Source organism: Octopus sinensis, linkage group LG2 (genome assembly GCF_006345805.1).
Source record: "Octopus sinensis linkage group LG2, ASM634580v1, whole genome shotgun sequence".
In the NCBI taxonomy this organism is placed as follows: Eukaryota; Metazoa; Mollusca; class Cephalopoda; order Octopoda; family Octopodidae; genus Octopus; species Octopus sinensis.
In genome coordinates, this window is record NC_042998.1 from 185,779,217 (window position 1) to 185,793,488 (window position 14,272).

General features: G+C 35.9%; 1 protein-coding gene across 1 annotated transcript in view; it reads right to left on the bottom strand.

The window, feature by feature from the left end:
* Nucleotides 1–3,612: 3,612 nt before the first annotated feature.
* The window catches only part of LOC115232457 (deoxyribonuclease gamma-like), a 105,773-nt gene continuing 95,113 nt past the window's right edge, over nt 3,613–14,272 (bottom strand). The window contains exons 4-7 of the mRNA XM_029802338.2: nt 14,070–14,170; nt 12,094–12,355; nt 8,568–8,661; nt 3,613–6,283 (exon numbers count right to left, since the gene is read on the bottom strand). Coding sequence (XP_029658198.1) covers nt 6,110–6,283; nt 8,568–8,661; nt 12,094–12,355; nt 14,070–14,170 — 631 coding nt within the window. The 3' untranslated portion in view covers nt 3,613–6,109. The remainder of the gene's footprint in view (nt 6,284–8,567; nt 8,662–12,093; nt 12,356–14,069; nt 14,171–14,272) is intronic.

Consider the following 14,272-nt stretch of genomic DNA (forward strand, 5'->3'; position numbering starts at 1 on the left):
TCAACATCAATGGAAATTGTAGCTGTGATACCAGTGCCGGTGGCACATAAGAGAACCATCCGAACGTGGCCGACTGGCTTCCGTGCCTGTGGCATGTAAAAAGCACCATCCGATCATGGCCTTTGCCAGCCTCGCTTGGCCTCCGTGCTGGTGGCACGTAAAAAGCACCATCTGACTGTGGCCGTTTGCCAGCCTCGTTTGGCACCTGTGCCGGTGGAACGTAAAAAGCACCCACTACACTCATGAAGTGGTTGGCGTTAGGAAGGGCATCCAGCCATAGAAACATTGCCAGATCAGACTGGGCCTGGTGCAGCCTTCTGGTTTCCCAGACCCCAGTTGCACCGTCCAACCCATGCCAGCATGAGAAGTGGACGCTAAATGATGATGATGATCTGTAGCTATTCATTTCTGTTAACCTACATGAGATCCCCCTGCACCTTTCATACATTCATATTTTTACAGTATAGAGTTCTCTCTAACTCCTTTACTGCACATCTTATTCTTTGGCTGATTCAGCTGTGAGAACTAAGCTAGTCTTGAACTCTTTGATAATAAACAAGGGGTGCTGTAAATTGACCACTGATGGACACCTACTTGCATGATAAATTCATCATCATCATCATCATAGTTTAACGTCCGTTCTCCATGCTAGCATGGGTTGGATGGTTCGACCGGGGGGTCTGGGAAGCCAGAAGGCTGCACCAGGCTCCAGTCTGATCTGGCAGTGTTTTTACAGCTGGATGCCCTTCCTAATGCCAACCACTCCGTGAGTGTAGTGGGTGCTTTTTACGTGTCACCTGCACAGGTGCCAGGCGAGGTTGGCAACGGCTAAATTCTTCACTGAATTTGTTAAACTATTACTTTGCTGATAGTACCTCTGTACATGACTTGCATAGCACTCACCCACCATTCATCTACACTCGATTTTCGTAGTGACTGCTAGACTAGGAGCATGGTACCCTACCAAAGACCTTCTCCAGTTCAGTGAACGGTAAGTATAGTGGTTTGCTCTTGGCTAAGAACTTTTCCTCTAGTTGTCTTACTAAAAACAGGCATTGGTAATTCATCATCCTGGTACAAATCCAAACTGCGTCTCTAAGTTAATTCTCACCCTGATAAGCTGTGCTTTAATTTTCTCTATCACTCTCATCACTTAGGACATCTCTTTGGTACTTCTTTAATTGCTTTTTCTACTAAAGTATATCTTCTATTCTTGACAGTATTTCTGTTGCATCAGTCATTGGGGATATCATTTTTCCTTACATGACTTGAGTGACTATGAAAGTGATTTGCATGTATTCTACTTAAACAAATTTTCAAACTCTCACTGACTACCCCTGTTAGTCATGTTGCTTTTCCTGTCTTTATATCCATAATGGCTTTGTCAACTCTATACTATTCGACTTTAACATCTGATCCCTACTTGAGGCAGTCTGTTTCTCTCCCATACATTCTCCTCATTCTGCTTCTCAGTGTCAATGACTGCAAGTGCACTACTCTCTCATCACTGGCTGCGTCTTGATTCACACAGTTTCACAATTCAGAACTCTTCATTACCCTGAGTCACGTGGCCATACACTGGCAAACCTCTTTCAGCATCTCTCCTTGTAGATATACCTGGTATCCAGCTTCTTTTTTAGCTACCTCATATTATTCTTTACTCTCCTCTTCCATTCTTTCCAGGCCAGATGAAGTAGATCTGTGATCAAAATCATTCCTGTTGTGACCATCCTGTCTTTTTTTTTTTTCTTAGTATAGTGTACCCTGAACTACATTAGCCAGTCCTTTTTTTTTTAAAGATGACAGGGCATTGTTATGTGAAGGAGATTTGACGTCTATGTTTAGCATGTTGTATGACTACATAGACTTTCTCATTGGATTGAATCACATTGTGTTTAGTTGCAGGTCAAATTTGAGGAAACACTTCCAACTGTGACCATCTTGTTTTTTTTTTTGTATCTGACATTTCATGTCTATGGTCAGATTAGGAGTGGCTGTGTGGTAAGTAGCTTGCTTACCAACCACGTGGTTCCGGGTTCAGTCCCACTACGGGGCACCTTGGGCAAGTTTCTTCTACTATAGCCTTGGGCTGACCAAAGCCTCGTGAGTGGATTTGGTAGATGGAAACTGAAAGAAGCCAGTCGTATATATGTATGTGTGTATGTTTCTGTATCTGTGTTTGTCCCCTCCAACATCGCTTAACAACTGATGCTGGTGTGTTTACGTCCCTGTAACTTAGCAGTTTGGCATGAGAGACCGATAGAATAAGTACTAGGCTTACAAAGAATACATCCTGGGGTCGATTTGCTCGACTAAAGGCGGTGCTCCAGCATGGCCACAGTCGCATGACCGAAACAAGTAAAAGAGTAAAGAGTTTCTTTTTTTTAAGACAGTAGGATGTGACTTGAAGAAGAGTTGGCTGCTACTTCTAACATTGAATGACCATGTAGAGCCTCCTCTCCCACATCCCTCTGTGTCTTATGTTGGCATCCTTTTTGTCTCGGGAGACAATGGAGTTGCGCATAAAGTAGTCTAGTCCGGCTTTTACATTTCATGTCCTGATACATTTCCTGCTGTGGCTGTGTAGTCCTATCCTGGACAAACACTCCCTCTGGCAGGTACCGCAAATGTAGCGAAGACTGTTCCTGTGTCTTAGGTAAAGCATTATTAATTGTCTACCAAGGTTGGATAGTTAACTCTTTAAATGAAAAAATTCTAAATGTGCAAGAACCAAGATTGTTGACCTTTTCATGTGGGAGGGGGGTCATGTTTAATCAGTGGCAGCTATCTTATTGTGTTTTTTGGTAAAACTTACAAATCTGTATGTGCGAAAACATTTATTTTAATAATGTTTCAAAGCTTTCTGTTTTGGTTTTCTGCAAAAATCAATGTAACACCTATTTCTTTACTACCCACAAGGGGCTAAACACAGAGGGGACAAACAAGGACAGACAAACGGATTAAGTTGATTACATCGACCCCAGTAACTGGTACTTAATTTATTGACCCCGAAAAGATGAAAGGCAAAGTCGAACTCAGCGGAATTTGAACTCAGAACGTAACGGCAGATGAAATACAGCTACGCATTTTGCCCGGCGTGCTAACATTGCTTATTTTTTTATTGCCCACAAGGGGCTAAACATAGAGGGGACAAACAAGGACACACAAAGGGATTAAGTCGATAACATTGACCCCAGTGCGTAACTAGTACTTATTTAATCGACCCCGAAAGGATGAAAGGCAAAGTCGACCTTGGCGGAATTTGAACTCAGAACGTAACGGCAGATGAAATACAGCTACGCATTTTGCCCGGCGTGCTAACATTGCTTATTTTTTATTGCCCACAAGGGGCTAAACATAGAGTGGACAAACAAGGACACACAAAGGGATTAAGTCGATAACATTGACCCCAGTGCGTAACTGGTACTTATTTAATCGACCCCGAAAGGATGAAAGGCAAAGTCGACCTCGGCGGAATTTGAACTCAGAATGTAACGGCAGACGAAATACGGCTACGCATTTCACCCGGCGTGCTGACGTTTCTGCCAGCTCGCTGCCTTCAATGTAACACCTGAAAAGCAGAAGTCTAGAAACAAAACAAAGATCTTTTTATTTTCTCTAATGTTTTTATTCCATTCAAACCAAATTTTACATGGTTTTCTGTTTTGGTAGAAGTACTATTTTTTTTTTCTCAATTCTATTTCCGTATAGTTTTTTGTGTGTAACATAGAAATTGTTATAAATAAGTAACTTATAAGAACTGCTACATTCATGCACAAAGATGTTTAGAAATAAGTAGAACAGGATTAACAACACATTTTAACAAAAAATTTTGGATATGGAGAGTGTTCTTATGACAGGTTCAAGCCTTTTGCTTTTTATATTAGCAATTGAAATATTGTTTGTTCATGGAAATTTTTTCAGACAATAAACTAATTCTGTCACTGGTATTGCTACAAATAACATATTTCTAAATCTCAGACTCTGGTGTTTAGCTCACTTGATGTGAAGTAAAGGAGCGATAAATGTTTTCTTTGATATGATACTAATTTTAGATGCTATCCTTGATAATCTCGTACCTAGTCCTGATAGCTAAATGAACAGGTTGTCTAGTACCTTATCTACCCAGCTACTTAGCTTTTGTGTAAAGTATGATGGATGGGAATTTCCAAACAGTATATACTCAGTATGTGCTAGTTATACTGTATTTCTGTCTTATATTATCTGCACTTTTTAAACTATTATACACTATCATTTAAACAAACACTTGACAGTTATTGAAATGTAAGAAAATATTTTCTTAAAGCACAAAATTACTTCAGTGATGAACTAAATATATGTCTTATATGAAATTTATTATTTTTTTTTGTTGTGCTCTTCTTGTCAAATCTGGATGATAATTCAGATGTTCACACTGAACTAAGGAATATATGGGAGGCTGAATGCAACTCAAGAAAACTGAAATTTCAACACAGGATGCACGGTTTCTCAACATTGTTTTAGAGCAAGACTAAATGTATATTCTTACACAAAATTAATCTTATTTCAATAAATGTTAATTGAGAGGATTAAAGAAAACTATAATTATTGAGTTTTCTTTGTATCAAGTTATTCAAAATGATATCTATGTCTTCAAGTTATGATTCTTTAGCATGATATGCAATTTAATTAAGGGGAGTGATGTGTGTGAACAGTAAAAGTGAAGGAAACATGGTGTAGTTAAAAAGTATTGGCAGTGAGATGTTAGTTATTGAGACAGTGAAATGTGAATAGTGCTGGGGAAAACATGAAAAGTTGGTAAAAAGATGGAAAGTGAAAGAAATATTAAGAGGGTGGCGATGAATTTGAAATTGTAAGATTTTTGCAAATCTAATGTGATTTTCTGAAAGTAAAATTTGCACACTTAAGTAGAAAAAAACACTTTTGCAAGAAAGAAAGTGTAAATAAAAGACATCTAAATATGATGGTACATTTGATAAAAATTAAGACTATATATGATCATGTGGTCAACCTCTACTATAACCATTATCTGCAATCTTGGTTGCTTCAACATACCTGGCTGACAAACCCCATTCTTTGTAGTTGTGTAGGTAGCAGCAGAAGAGCATCCATTTGTATAAAGAATTGCTTCAATATACTGGAAATATTGCAAAATCATTCTATCCATGCTAATGTCGAATGAGTATAAAACAGCAAAAATGTTACTTATTTGTAGCAAACAGAAAATGTAGACATGAAAATAGATATTGAAATGGTATAAGCTGATGGTAAAGGATGCCTAGAACAGAAATAAGCTAAGGAATTTTGAGAAAAATGTAGTGAAGACAAATTTTGCTATTTAAAAATGTAAATTTTGTCGGCAGTAATGAAAAGAAGGGAGTGGATTATTCATCAAGTCTGTGATTTTACTTTGAATTATATTTTTAAAAACATTTTAAAGGTTAGTTTTTGTCAGTTTATTTTCATTTCATCACAACTTTGGTCTGTATTTCAATGAGATTATCAAACTCAGTATGTATGTTTTGGAAACGCTTTAAAAGCTTGCTTCCTGGACATTTATTTGTGACATTTGTAACCTTGAAAATATTTAACACAGTAATCTTATTACTGCAAAAGTGACCTTATGTTTACTCTTTGATGTTTTCCACAACCATCTTATGAATGCCTTTCCTTTGCAATTAGAAAGTTAGAATGTGATTTATTTACGAACTGACATTTACATCTTTTATTTCCCTCTAGTGCTTGTGGCTGTAATCTTACAAGCAAGTGTAGATATAAGTCTAAGCAATTTTAAGCCTTGGAAGCAGATTAAACTAGAAATTGTTTCATGTCTTGTTTAAATTATTTAACTTTTAGTATTTTCCCTAAAATTCATTTCCTCCTTTATTATGAAGAAAGACATTCACAATATGTTTTAGATGAGATTAAATAATACAGAACTGATATTTTATTACAAAATATAACATTTTTCAAACAATTATGTTAAAGGAAAATGAAAAAGAAAAAAGCACTTTCTTCAACAGAATACAAATTCACATTTTGTTTTAGTTTAAATTACAGAAAAAAATCTTTATTGTGTAGAAATATGCTTCATTGAGTGTGACTAGCTTTAAAGGAGTAATAAAGCCATGCAGAGAAGCCCTAAAGAAATTTCAATGATCAAATTTGAACCTCCACTGGTTGTAGTTACTTCAGGTTGTGGTGTTTTTAAAGTTGAGTTAGGTTTCTCTGTAGTCACTTGAAGTGCAAATTCTATAGGATAGTGGACAGTGACCTTTTCAGCCTGAAAAAGAACAAGAAAAATTTGGAAATATGCACTATGAAACCTTTTTGTAAATTATTGATTAAACATAATCGAATTTAATTAATAAAAAAAAAAAAAAGCTAATTCTAAAGTCAAATGATTTAAAACAAGCTTGAAATAATATGAATATTGATTCTTAAATCAGGTATGTTGATGTGTTTTAATTAGCAGCGTAAACCTTAAGTACTGGAAATAAGGTGTGATGTTGAAGTTTTGATTAAATTATCCCAAATTGTTCTGTTGCCAACTCTGTGTACAAGAAAGGGGAAAACATTTTTAAATAGAGTAAACTTCATTCTTAGATTGAGTGAAAAAAAAATTAAACCATGTTTTCCTTGAGAAAGCATTTGAGTGGTTTCAGCAAAATGCTCTATGGATAACAAGAAAATACAGAATTATCTCTCATATTTTTTGGTAATTTTACCACTATTTTAGAGTGAAAACTGTCTTATATTTTGATAAAACCATCAGAGTTCTGCAGATAACAGATGCAAGGAGTTGCTTTTTATTCCAAGTCAACTTTGAATGAGGTTTTATGATTGGAAGTGTTCAGTCATGATTATCCAAGCTTTTTGTGACTACATTGTCCCATATGTGCTTTTAAAATGAGAGTGTGTGATTTAAGGGGGATTTGACTACTACTTCTAGTAGGTTGAGGCTCTTCACTATTTGATGGTTAAAAGAATGAAATCAATTCTTTTAATTTCGGAAGAAGAAACAATGCCATGATCTTTGTAGGCCATGTTAAAATGTTCTTTCATGTGAATATCTTCACTAGAAACAATGATATTAGTATTTGGTGAAGAGATAAGAGCTCAAAATATTGTACAACCTTTAAAAGTAACTGCATGGAAAACATGAGCTGAAATGGGCTTCGGAGAAGCTGTACTTATAGAGGGAAATGGGTTGATTGAGATAAGTGCTTAGTGAGGGATTGAGGAGTAAAGCAGAGTAAGGGTGATGAGAGGAGAGGAAGTGATTGTACCAAGTAAGCAAGAATTGACAATTTAGAGATGAGAAATTGTTTTGGGGATTTGGAAGATCACTGAAGTAATCTTATTACTGCAAAAGGTGAGGAAAGTAATTAGTGCAGACAATTCAAGGTGGTATCAGTAAAAAGAAACATTAATGCCAACAACTCATTACTTCTAACACACATGTTAATGAAAATGTATATCCATCTTTGATCCATTTTGAACAATAAAATGTTAAGTTCAGAAGTTTTAGACAAAATCACACAAATTATATCAACATCTCGCAGTTTCAGAGTGCTATTCATTTTTTATTTCTATTACAATTAGTGAACATTAGTACAAGTGGTTACAGGTTTCCAATGAGCCAAACACTGGTTCACTGTATTTCAAGCTGTGAGTAACAATTTGGAACAGACAAATGTCACATGGGATTTCATTTGACATGCATCAGTCTTTCAATTTTTTATTTTTTGATGTTTACATCTTTTGCTGATATACACATGCAATTGTGATATTCATGGAATATATAAACAAGATAGGGTCCTCAGGCTCCTGAGTAAGCATTAATTATGATGACCTGTCCAAGGGCTCAAATTAAAATATTCTTAGCGGCAAGTAGATTAAAATGAATAATATGCAGTCTTGAAAAGTTGTATAATTCACTATATAGAACCAATAATAATCCTGGTTTAGAACAGATATTACACTGTGACCCCTACCATATATTGATTAAAGGCGGCGAGCTGGCAGAGACGTTAGCACGCCGGGCGAAGTGCTTCATAGTATCTCGCCCGTCGCTACATTCTGAGTTCAAATTCCGCCGAAGTCGACTTTGCCTTTCATCTTTTCGGGGTTGATAAATTAAGTACCAGTTATGTACTGGGGTCGATGTAATCGACTTAATCCATTTGTCTATCCCTGTTTGTCCCCTCTATGTATAGCCCCTTGTGGGTAATGAAGAAACAGATTATATTCTGTCCATTTCAAGTTAATTACGGAATGAATAGGTTACAAACAAACAGTATTGATTATGATTTACTGTTTCAATTAATGTATTGAGTTACACTGAGAGGTTTACCATTTTTAGTTAAGCACCTCACTTTTCTAATTTCAAATATCACAGGGTCAATCTTTTTTTTTGTCCATCCAGGATCAGTAAAAGAAGTGCATGTTTTAAAATAGAATCAAGCCAGTTAATTATAACATAACCCTACAAAGGAATCTTAAGTCTATTTCAAACAAAAACAATATAGTCAATATTTTAAGAAATGTAAAGCTTTATAACTCACCATTTGTGCTGAAAGTTTGTATTCTTTATCAAACTGGAAGACAGAACCAGCATTTTGAACTATACGTTTCAAATTGCTGCCAGTTATAATTGCCCTGTGAAAGAATACAGACATTGAGTAAGAACTGATAATAAAAGTTGAAGTTACTTGTAAATTAGAAATATCTTGTTTAACCCTTTTGATACCAGCCTGCCTGAAACCATCTCTGACTCTGTAGTACAAATGTCTTGTTTTCAAAAGTTCTGAATTAAAATCTTCCACCAAACCTTAGTCACAATTTATGTTCCTAACACTAGCTTAATAATAGCTAAGTTATTTTACTAAATTCTTTGTTATATTTAAAATTAATTGAAAGGAACACAGAGTATCATCATTATCGTTTAATGTCCGTTTTCCATGTTGGCATGGGTTTGACGGTTTGACTGAGGGCTGGAGAGCCAGTGGCTGCACCAGGCTACTGTCTGATCAGGCAATGTTTCTACAGCTGGATGCCCTTCCTAATGCCAACCACTCCGAGAGTGTAGTGGGTGCTTTTTACGTACCACCAGCACAGGAGCCAGTCAGGCCATTTTTGAGCTGACCACTCTCATTGATACCGTGAGCAGTTTTAGCTGCTCTACGTCCTTTTTTGAAGTTGAATAGCAAAATTGCTTGAATATTGCACTTTGACTGTTCCATTTCAGATAATTGTAACAACGGTGAAAAAAATATCAATGTTAATTTATTGATGCATTTGGGCAAGTCTGTGCCTGTATAATCAGACAATTGCAAAAAAATGTATTAAAAAGTTCAAAACTGCAAAAATCTGGTACAAATTCTTCATGGTTCGAAACGCTGCGTACATTTTACTCAACCTATATGTATATATATGCATGTGTATATATCTATATCTATCTATCTATCTATCTATCTATCTATCTATCTATCTATCTATCGATATATATATATATATATTATGATGATATGTAACTACATAGAAACATATATGTATGTTTGTGTATTTCATGGTTTTTATTTGTCCTCCTCCACCATTTGACAGCTGGTGCAGGTTTGTTGTGTCCCTCTAACTTAGCAGTTCAACAAAAGATATTGATAAAATAAGTACCAGATTTGAAAATAAGGCCAAAGGTCAATTTGCTCAAATAAATCTTTCAAAGCAGTGCCCCAGAATGGCCCAATGATAAATAAGTAAAACGTAAAAAATAAACCATAAGCTTAAAGACAATAACACAACTTGTACTGTGAACAAAAACTAAGAAATATTTTCATAAGAAAAGTATCAAATGTTAAGTGTACCACATAGGAATAAATTGTTTTTATATTCAAAAATAAAAGATATTAAAAATTTGTGCTGTGGAGATTTAATGATTTGCTAAAATGGGTAGGTACCATAAAATGTTCTGAAACAGCGACCTGGTGTAGAGTCATGCACATTGGCTAGTTTTCTTTTAGTAGCAATATAGTGAGATAAGGAGACAGTTGAATGGCTCACTATTGGTTGAAAGGTCAACAGTTCATATCTCTTGTCATCATTGGCTTCAAAGACACTTAAATTTCAATGGTCCTCAGCTACAATGACAATCTACTATCAAATTAAGCAGGAGCTAATATGCATTTAAATGTCTATCTATTAACTATGTATGGTTCATGAAGAAGAAGTCTGAGAAATTTCCTTTCTCCCACTTCAGTTATTATTCTATGTACCATAAAGTTAAGGACAGATAACTCCTTGTAAGTAGTGTAGGCCGCTGAATAATTGAGGAGAGATTTATTAATATACAGAACTGAAGTAGGGTGCCAAGAGCACCATCTGAGCATGATCGTTGCCAGAGTGGCTAACTAGCTTCTGTGCCGATGGCACGTAAAAGGCACCTTTCGAGTGTGATTGTTACCAGCATCGCCTTACTGCCTTACTAGCACCTGTGCCAGTGGCATGTGTAAAAAGATTCGAGCGAGGTCGTTGCGAGTACCGCCAGACTGGCCCCCGTGCTGGTGGCATGTAAAAAGCACCCACTACACTCTCAGAGTGGTTGGCATTAGGAATGGCATCCAGCTGTAGAAACTCTGCCAGATCAAGATTGGAGCCTGGTACAGCCATCTGGTTCGCCAGCCCTCAGTCAAAATCGTCCAACCCATGCTAGCATGGAAAGTGGACGTTAAACGATGATGATGATGATGAACTCATATTCTCTACTGATCAAAAGCCTCAGTCTCAACTCTGATAACAATAGCAACAAGAATAAGCTCAAGTTTACTATCACACAATATGGTAACAGTAGTGAAATAGATAAAATATGTATGTATCACACAGTAGCTGTGTAGTTAAATGCAACCTTCTTAATCATAGAGCAATGACTGCACTCTTTAACATGTGGTCTACATATATAATGACTGGAAGTGCAATCACCAGAACTGAAAATCAAGAAGAGAAAATATGTACACTGGAGTGGCCTCCACATATTTTCTTCAGATAGGCTTGAAACCCAAGAATATTCCAGATTTCAACTGGCCCCCTCCCACCAAACTTTTGGGCCTTGTGCATAGAGTAGAAAAGAATTATATGATGTGAAATGAAGGAACATTGCAAATTTAGTTAATCTTTTAATCTTTTACTTGTTTCAGTCATTATACTGCAGCCATGCTGGGGCACTACCTTGAAGTAGTCAAATCAAGTGGATTGACTCCAGTAGGTATTTTTTAAAGCCTGGTACTTATTCTATCAGTCTTTTTTTTCTTTTTTTACCAAACTGCTAAATTAGGGGGGACGTAAATGAACCAACACTGGTTGTCCAGCATTGGTGAGGGACAAACACAGACACAAAGACACACACACACATACACACACATGCACGAAACACATAATTATGACAGGCTACTTTTAGTTTCCATCTACCAAATCCACTCACAAGGCATTGGTCGACCCGAGGCTATAGTAGAAGACACTTGCTTAAGGTGTCACACAGTGGGACTGAACCTAGAACTATGGTTGAGAAGCAAACTTTTTTGCCTCACAGCCACACCTGCATCTTGGGAAAAAGAAAGTTCAATAGGCGCAGGAGTGGCTGTGTGGTAAGTAGCATGCTAACCAACCACATGGTTCCGGGTTCAGTCCCACTGCGTGGCATCTTGGGCATGTGTCTTCTGCTATAGCCCCGGGCCGACCAAAGCCTTGTGAGTGGATTTGGAAGACGGAAACTGAAAGAAGCCTGTCGTATATATGTATATATATATATATATATATATATATATATATGTATGTGTGTGTATACGTTTGTGTGTCTGTGTTTGTCCCTCTAGCATTGCTTAACAACCGATGCTGGTGTGTCTACGTCCCCGTCACTTAGCGGTTCGGCAAAAGAGACCGATAGAATAAGTACTGGGCTTACAAAGAATAAGTCCCGGGGTCAATTTGCTCGACTAAAGGCGGTGCTCCAGCATGGCCGCAGTCAAGTGACTGAAACAAGTAAAAGAGTTAAAGAGTAAAGAGACCTGAAATTGGAAAAAAAAATCAATTAGCCATACTCACTGGTCAAAAGCACAGCTGTTATCCTCAATTGTTGTATCATTAGAGATCAACCACTTGTAATTCTTATCCTTCACCATCAGTAGATCTTTTTTGCATTCAGTGTTGCAGTATTGGCAATCTGTGTTCAGTGTACCCATGATGACAAAATTTTTCTGACTAACTTTCTTATCCAGCTCATTTATTACTTCAACAAGTGAATCCATTTCCTCCTTTACATTATCTGAATCCACGTGAATACCAATGACCGTCACTTCAGTTATATCTGAAAAATAGGAAGAAAAATCATAACTTAAAGAAACGGAGAAAATGTGTGTGTGTCTGTGTGTGTGTGTGTCTGTGTGTGTGTGTGTCTGTGTGTGTTACTTAATTTCTAATTTACTAACATTTGTTCAATTTGCATGCATGTATGTGTGTGTGTGTATATGTATGAATGCATGCATATATGTATGTATGTATGTATGTATGTATGTATGTATGCATGTATGCATGTATGTATGTATGCATGTGTGTATGTATGTATGTATGTATGTATGTATGTGTGTATGTATGTATGTATGTGTGTATGTATGTATATGTATGTATGTGTATGTATGTATGTATGTATGCATGTATGTATGTATGTATGTATGTATGCATATATGTATGTATGTATGTATGCATATATGTATGTATGTATGTATGTATATGTATGTATGTATGTATGTATATATGTGTGTATGTGTGTATGTATATGTATGTGTGTATGTATGTATGCATATATGTATGTATGTATGTATGTATATGTATGTATGTATGTATGTATGTATGTATGTATGTATGTATGTATGTATGTATGTATGTGTGTATGTATGTATGCTTATATGTATGTATGTATGTATGTATGTGTGTATGTATGTATGCATGTATGTGTGTATGTATGTATGCATGTATGTGTGTATGTATGTATGCTTATATATATGTATGTGTTGAATTTCCTGAGGAAGAATTTGGGCAAGTGCTGGTTGGTTGAAATCAGTCCAGTTTTTTCACTTGAGTTTGTGGTAGAGTAGCTTTACTCTAATAGAGAATTTGCATACATATATACATACATACATACATACGTACATACATACGTACATACATATACATACATACATACATAGATACATAATACATACATAGATACATACATACATACATACATACATACACACATACATACATACATACATACATACATACATACACACGTACATACATACATACATACATACATACATACATACATACATACATAGATACATACATACATACATACATACATACATACATACATACATACATACATACATACATACACACACACATACATACATACATACATACACACACATACATACATACATATATACATACATACATACATACACAAATACACATACATACATACACACATACAAACATACATACATACATACATACATACACACATACATACATATATACATACATACATACATACACACATACACACATACACATACATACATACATACATACATACATACACACATACATATGTGCATACATACATACACACACATACATACATACATATATACATATATACACACACATACATACATACATACATACATACATACACACACATACACTCACTTGTGCACACAGACATGCACACATATGCACACTTGTTGAGATGTATAAATGGAAGAAAAACAATGCTTGTAGTAGAGTTTATGTGTTCATTTGAAGTTCATAGTAAACATCTGACATTTTCACTACTTGTGACCCATCAAGCAGCAAAAATATTTTTGATGCTATGATAAGTCAGATTGTGTGTGTGTGTGTGTGTGAGTATGCACACATGTGCACGTGCATGCATGTGCATGTATGTTTGTTTGTTTGTGTCATACAGCAACTTACAAGGAAATGCAAAAAAATCTGTTTTAAAAATTCCAAATTCTAAAACTTACCATCATAGGGCAATGAAAATGTACCAACAAGCGGAGGTCTGCGAAACATATTTGCTGTTTTCTTAGAAAGAGTTTGACTGCTGTACTTTATGTGTTTTTTCCTGGGAAAATAAAAGAAGAAACAATTTTCATGCATTAATGTAAATTTTCTGTTTTATAGAGGAGAAGAAATAAAATTGCGCTGTTTATAGCAGCTGATTTAT